We start from the raw sequence: 6,481 nt of genomic DNA, 5'->3' as shown, positions 1-6,481 counted from the left end.
ATGATTCAGTTAGGGGTGCTTGCTATATGAGTTGCTGATATTTTAAAAATTCTATCCGGTATATCTGTTTAATACCGGATTCATAATTTGTTGGAGTTTAATGCTATGATAAATGTAGTGTAGATGCATAGCTATCACGTGACCACTCGCAGTGTCACATTTGCTGACAGTCCCTCTTGAAGCTGATGGAGCAAGGTGAAGAACAACATTTTCTTCAAACTAGTGAAGTTAACCTCTCGTAACTGTAATCAAATTAATAAGCTTGTGGTGAAATTAGTAATCAATTTAGTTTAAGAAAACAGTCATCAATACACGCGGGATAAACTAATGTGCTTTATGTTGCAAACGCAAAGAAAAAAACAATAAACTAATCTTGTCTATTGTCTTTGTCAGTATTAAATGCGGCTGTTTACCTAAAGGCATGTGCTTATTTGTGTGCATATTGTTATGTCCTTTCTGTGACAAAAGCTCATGGAGTTAGTGCAGTTCCTAAAGAAAAAGTAAATATAAGCCTGCCTGTCTGTGCTTTTGCTAGGTAACACAATTAACAGGGATAATTAGTAAAGGGGGCGGGTAACAGAATGGGTTTCAATTCTTTAATTAATTGATGTCTTGTGTTTGTTTAATAATAGTTTCCAAAGTGAGGCCTAAAGATGGTTCAGAAAACATGGCTGACAGAGCTGCAGACGCAAAACCTTGTCCAGAGTGAAGTTTTGGCATATGCGCAGCTATGAAGATTTTTGCTGCATTGTCATTGTTATTTGAAAAAGCAGTTCTTTGGTTGAGTTGAACGTGCTCATGAAGAAAAACCTCAAGGATAGGAACTTAAAAGTCTGCCAAGGTTAGGAAGTTAATGTTCAAAACTCGAGGAAAAGTTACTTTCTTGAGGAAGCTGAAAAGCGTGGAAGTGGAAGACAATAGGGCTTATGTGAAGCCTGGACTTGGTCGAGGATCGGAGATGGCATAATATTTTTTATCATGGTCTGACACAGGACAGCCAATGAAAAGCTCGGACTCGCTCAAAAGAATGTGAAATGTAGAAAGTTTAGCTAGAGAAAAAGGTATAAAACCTGACACTTTGAGCAAGGAAAAAACTCTTGCTTTCCGATTCCTGAATGACGTGACATGCTGTTGGACTTTTGGCGCACGTAAGGACAGCAGACCTTAAATGATATTTTCCTTTTGAGGTTAAGTGAGAAATAGACAGGGAAATAGATTTAGGGAATAGAAACTGTTATTTTGCTAATATTTCATGGTTCTGAGCTTTCTTTGATAATGTCAGTTTATTAATTAATTTCCTTATTAAAATGCTGCTTTCTTATTTGCTTATAAAATAAAGATTCTAAAACGTAAATTCTCTTTCTTTATGAAGAATAAAATTAATGAAATTAGATTTGAAAAGACAAGCTGGTCTTGTTTATTCATGGTCTAGTTTCATCAGTTGATCCAATCGCCTTAGTGGTTTGATTAATAAATGATAAATGTTTAAATCCATGGTAAAAGATGATAATCTGCAGATTGTATATAATAATGTAAATATTATGTGAATAGTTTAATTAATCACACCACCAGATTCAGTTGCTCAAAAATTGTCTCATTGGTGTTATGGGCCTGTATAAGAGTTTCATGATTAATGGTGAGTATTGAGGTGATAGGTAGCGTTTATGAGACAGTTTTTCAATCGGAGCGCTGGATCAAAGCCAACATTGCTTACTACGATCGCCACCCAGGATTATACAGAGGGTGGGGGTACTATTTACCTCCAAAAGCCACTTTCCAGGTAAAGGTTTTTTCACTCCGTAGCAGGCTCACTTATTTAAATAGTGACCGAAATGCTAGAGGCAGCCCCCAAATGGGAGTGGGGAGAGAGCAACTGAGTGACTGCGTGAATGACATGTTTATAACATGTTAAACATCAGAGCATATCCGGAGTCCACACTTTAAGGACAAAAACTCCACAGTGATGTTTAACAAACACTTTTATTAAAATGTAAAAATGCATGTGATAGAAAATAAACATACACAGTATGCAGACAGTATTCGACCGTGTCCACTGCAAAGCTTTAACAGGGCTTCTGCAGTGAAACTCTTCACTTGTCAACCATAATGTTGATAATTACATACAGAAGCACGGAGAAGACCATTAATTACATTTTTGAAATGCAGTGCACCAGCTGTCAAATCTTAAGACTTTCTTCTTCTTTACTATAAAGCACCAATTACTATTTTCATACAAAAATAACGGGAGTAGAAATATTCCACATACTTTATCCAAAATAACTATGTGCACTCTTTTAGCCATCATTCGCCCATGTATGTCAATTGTGTACATAGTACACTGGTTAGTTTCACCCAGTTCTGGATATATAGACAACAGCGCAATGTGTTCTACGACTTGAAGATTCCCTAACCAGAGGTCTCATGTTTCCCCATTAATGCATGAGTTAATGTACGAGTAAGTCATCCAACTAAAAGGTTTTGCTTTGCAATCTTAGACTTGTAGTTCTGCGTTTATAATTGGACGAACAGGACTACAAGCCCCAGAATGCTTAGCAAAACATCTGGACTGGATGAGCTGCTCATGCTGGACCTCGGAATCCTAAGAGTTCTATATAAATCAAAATGGTAAAACTGGACAAACTCACAGAATGCAAAATGTTGGCAAGAATTTCTCACCCGGATGAAATCAAACCACATGATATGGGGCGGGGGGAGGAGGGGGTGTTGCAGCACAGAGTATGGTGTATGTCTTTCACATACAAACTGTAGGCAGGAAGGAAGCGATTGAAATCATTTTTTGGCACACATATAGCCCCTGTAATGGAACTGTTATGTGTGCTAAGGCAACAAACAAGGGGCAGTTATTCAACGTGACTCAAAGCAGGCTGCTTATACAAAGAGACAGAAGACCTGTCTCTTGTTGAAATGTATTCATGTAGCAGGCCTGTCATTCATACACCCATTGTAAACACATAATGTCCCAACATTTAAACCTGGAGATGAGGCCCCTTCACTTGGAAGATTTGCACCAGATATGTGCATTGGAATATCTAAGGCACTACAGGCGTTGAAGAACTCAATACTAGCAAACAGAGTGCTTTTGTCCTGGTGAAAAGAAAGAGCAAATCTATTTTTCACAATATTGTTTCTCGCATAAAAAGGAATGGAGGAAATGCCCCTCTCCAAACTTTTTCAGTGTCACACTTCTGAAGGCACTCCATTGTTTTCACAATTAAATACAAGAGGGAATAATATTCCATACAAAACAAGAGGAATTTTCACAGACTGTTCACAGAAGTCATATTGTTTCCTCTGGATGAATAAGTGCTAGTATGTAAAATGACGGCCAGCCATTTCTACCAAGGCCTCCAGGGTGTACTGATGGCGACAGGGGGACAGATGGGCTTGAGGACTGGGTGCTGCTCCTTGCTGGCGGGAGCCCTCTCCTTGGGCTGGGCATGGTGGAACAGCTTGGCTTGGATTCCTGCCTGGACGTTGTGGGCTAAGAGGAAGCGGTATGCCTCCTGGAAGCATCTGGAATAGCCTTCTTGGAATCCCGGCGATGGGTGTTTGTGGAAGGGCACAACAACTGGAAAGGAAGGAAAAAAGGGTAGTCGATTAGACCAGTAGCTGAGATTCTCTATGTCTGCTTCTACAAGGTGTACATGCAGGGCAAGCACACTCAGAGATCACAACCATACCAGAACTACAAATGCACTATTCTTGGTCACCTCAAGTGGACTGGTAATGGCACTAGCAGAATGCAATTGTGTGCGGCAATATTAGAGCATGCGCTGGTCACAGCAGTAAATAGGATCTGCCAAGTTGCACTGTTCACTATACTGGAAATTCATAGGGTGAGATTACACGTGTTTAATACATGTGGATGAGTGTCCTTATGGGCAGCTTCCAATCCTGTACTTTCATGTGATAAACTAATGCATTCTGGGATTTGTAGTCTTGTTTCCATTGACCTAATAACATTTTAACAGCACAACGGTATTTTGCAAGTAAAAAGTTCAGGATTGGAGAAAGGTCAGCGGTGAACTGGAGTTAAGTGGTAACCCTAAAGACAATCTAAGTGTTGTGTACTACTCATTTATTTTCAGGTTATGGAGGGCGGTAGATATGGGGAAACATTGTCTACCAATAAAAAAGATGTGGTAGTTGATGGAACATGTGACTCAGTCAGAGAAGTGTGGAGAGCCCCTCACTACTAGCACAATGGGCTCATAGAGGAAACTCTAGGGAGAAAAACGGTGCCCCTTTAAGTAAATTTGCGGCATATTTTGGAAGAAGACATAGAGGAGAGTGAGCCACTGAAAGCTCGAGCTAAGCTTAAAACAGAAGGCGGGCTCAGCTTGGGACCCCTTTGGAACCCTGAGCCCAAATGAGCTTATCTTTCAATGACTGCAATGTAGCCTAATGGCTGCAGCCAACACCTGTTCAACATGGGGAACCAGGGATGAATCGTGGCCTTTGCTAGGCATCCTGAGAATCCTGTCGCATCTCCCTCTCCTGAAAAGAAAGGCTTAACATAGTGTGTCTGCTGTCAAACCTCTTGCATGACTTTGGTCAAAGTTCACACTATGTAAAACTGCCAAAAACTATGTGAATGTTGCCTGTCACCTGCAGTTATAATCTCACCCTCCAAGAATTAAGGAGAAATCATTAACCCTTGAGGTCAGAAAATTTCCCATCTAGTGGCTGAATTGTAGAGTTTGAAACTAAATCCACTTTTTACCGAACTGTGTGATCCTAGACAATACTTTATTTCACTGAGCTTATTTTTTGTCCATTATCACATATCAAATCACATTATCACATATCATATCACATATCAAATCGGTGAGTACAGGATGTGCCCTGTCCAAAGACCTCTATTTTGTTTAACAGCCTATAATGTTGCTCCATCTATAATACATATGTAGGCCACATATAGGGTGCATATGCATCTATAATAAGGATTTAGGCCACATATAGGGTACACATGGCAAATGTGCCTCTTGTATCATTAAGAGCACCCTCATCAAGGCAAAGCCGCTAATGTTTTTCTGTGCATGTTTAAAAGCTCTCGCTTTTAGTCTTCTCAGAGCAGATATAGAATTTAATGTACTTATGTAAAACGCTTCAGCGTGTTGAGGAAGTACGTTTTTTTAAATAGGAGCAGATAATTATTACATTTTGCACGTTTTGCTTGATTTATATGCCACAAAGGTTTAAGGTTCAGTTCTCCCTAGTAATGTGTTGCTCGCTCACATCTAAGAACACAGTGACCCTTTTAGAGACCGTATTAGAAAGCAAAGCGGTTGATGGGGTGATCAAATTAAAACCTGTAAACTGTGGTAAATGGTAGTCTGTGTCACGTGCCAGGATATCGTTCGGAATGGCTCGCTCGCGCAGAGAAGGCCTTATTTATGAAGGCCTTGCGCCGCCGGTGCGTCACTTTTAACATGGGAAAAAGTGACGCATCGGTGGCGCAAGGCTTTCATAATATTTTAACTGACAAGGCCTCCGTGGAACGCGCATGAGAAAAGCTGAAGTGCGCGCGCACCAACTCCAGCGGTGTGACGTGAGTTCAGACGCAAGGCGACTTACCGGTCTGCGGTTGGCTCTGCTCCTTCAGGTAGCTGACTGCCATCTCTAAGATGTCGGCCTTCTCCAGCTTGGCGTTAGCCGGCTGCGCCTGGAACTGCGTCTCCATGAGGTGCTTAAGCTGCTCGATGCTGTTGTTAATGCGGTCTCGGCGCATCTTTTCCACCGCTGGCTTCCTGATCTGCAACACAGAGAGGCGGACATTTGTGTTTAGTCAACATCCCATGGGTCGATTTGAGACATCATATTTTCCCCGAGTACTTCAGGACTAGCATAGCGCTAGTCAGTCTTTTGATTCTCTGCGCAGCACTATAATAATTTGCCAACATTTAGAAACATGACCTTCCTCCTACCACCCTCCTCTATTGAGCACTAAAAAAAATGTCCATTTGTTGTTTACTTACTTTGTTTTTCTCTCTTGGTGTCAGTTTAGTAGGTTCAATGCAGACTATGCTCGGAGCCATTGTGATGCTTGTCAGAGAGCTGTGTGCTCGTCCTTTGGTTTGTAGAGATCTGTTTGTCTTGTCTCAGCCTTCTCTTATTTATACACCGACAGCGGCTGGCAGCGCTGTGGGTCTCAGGGTCTCTGCTGGTTCCCACACTCTGCAGCCAATCAGAGCAGGAGGGCAGACAATGGCAGCGTGCTTCCCCTGCCATGCTCCATTGACACCAAACAGCCCCGAGGATATTGACCTTCTCCCAGAGGGGCAGGTGGGGAGTGTGTGCCACATGAAAGGCCCAGCGCCATAGAGTGTGCTGCGAGCTGGGAAAGAGGCCGCCGCCGAGGGAGGGGCAGATTAATGGCATTCCAAGGGCACGCGGGACCACATCACAGCAATTTGTGAATGTAGCTGCTGTGCTAGATTTGGCGGGAAGCGTGCTAAAC

The 6,481-nt window shown here is 41.9% G+C and overlaps 1 protein-coding gene across 1 annotated transcript; it reads right to left on the bottom strand.

The window, feature by feature from the left end:
• Positions 1 to 1,975: 1,975 nt before the first annotated feature.
• Positions 1,976 to 6,098, bottom strand: HES5 (hes family bHLH transcription factor 5). The gene is made up of 3 exons (XM_086920057.1): positions 6,000 to 6,098; positions 5,599 to 5,776; positions 1,976 to 3,589 (listed from the first exon to the last, which is right to left on the bottom strand). The coding sequence occupies exons 1-3, from the start codon at positions 6,057 to 6,059 to the stop codon at positions 3,357 to 3,359; spliced, it is 471 nt and encodes a 156-aa protein (XP_086776183.1). The 5' UTR covers positions 6,060 to 6,098; the 3' UTR covers positions 1,976 to 3,356.
• Between the last annotated feature and the right edge of the window lie 383 nt (positions 6,099 to 6,481).

This window comes from Lissotriton vulgaris, chromosome 5 (assembly GCF_964263255.1).
Source record: "Lissotriton vulgaris chromosome 5, aLisVul1.2, whole genome shotgun sequence".
NCBI classification, from domain to species: Eukaryota; Metazoa; Chordata; class Amphibia; order Caudata; family Salamandridae; genus Lissotriton; species Lissotriton vulgaris.
The sequence above is the reverse complement of the archived record's forward strand: the minus strand, read 5'-3'. Positions and strand labels throughout refer to the sequence as shown.

Excerpts from the sequence above, each read along its gene's own strand:
- HES5 (XM_086920057.1), bottom strand. The coding sequence starts at position 6,059 with ATGGCTCCGAGCATAGTCTGCATTGAACCTACTAAACTGACACCAAGA. Across the intron at positions 5,777-5,999 it reads CACCAAGAGAGAAAAACAAA|ATCAGGAAGCCAGCGGTGGA; the intron begins GTAAGTAAACAA and ends TCTGTGTTGCAG. Across the intron at positions 3,590-5,598 it reads GCAGAGCCAACCGCAGACCG|TTGTTGTGCCCTTCCACAAA; the intron begins GTAAGTCGCCTT and ends CTTCCTTTCCAG.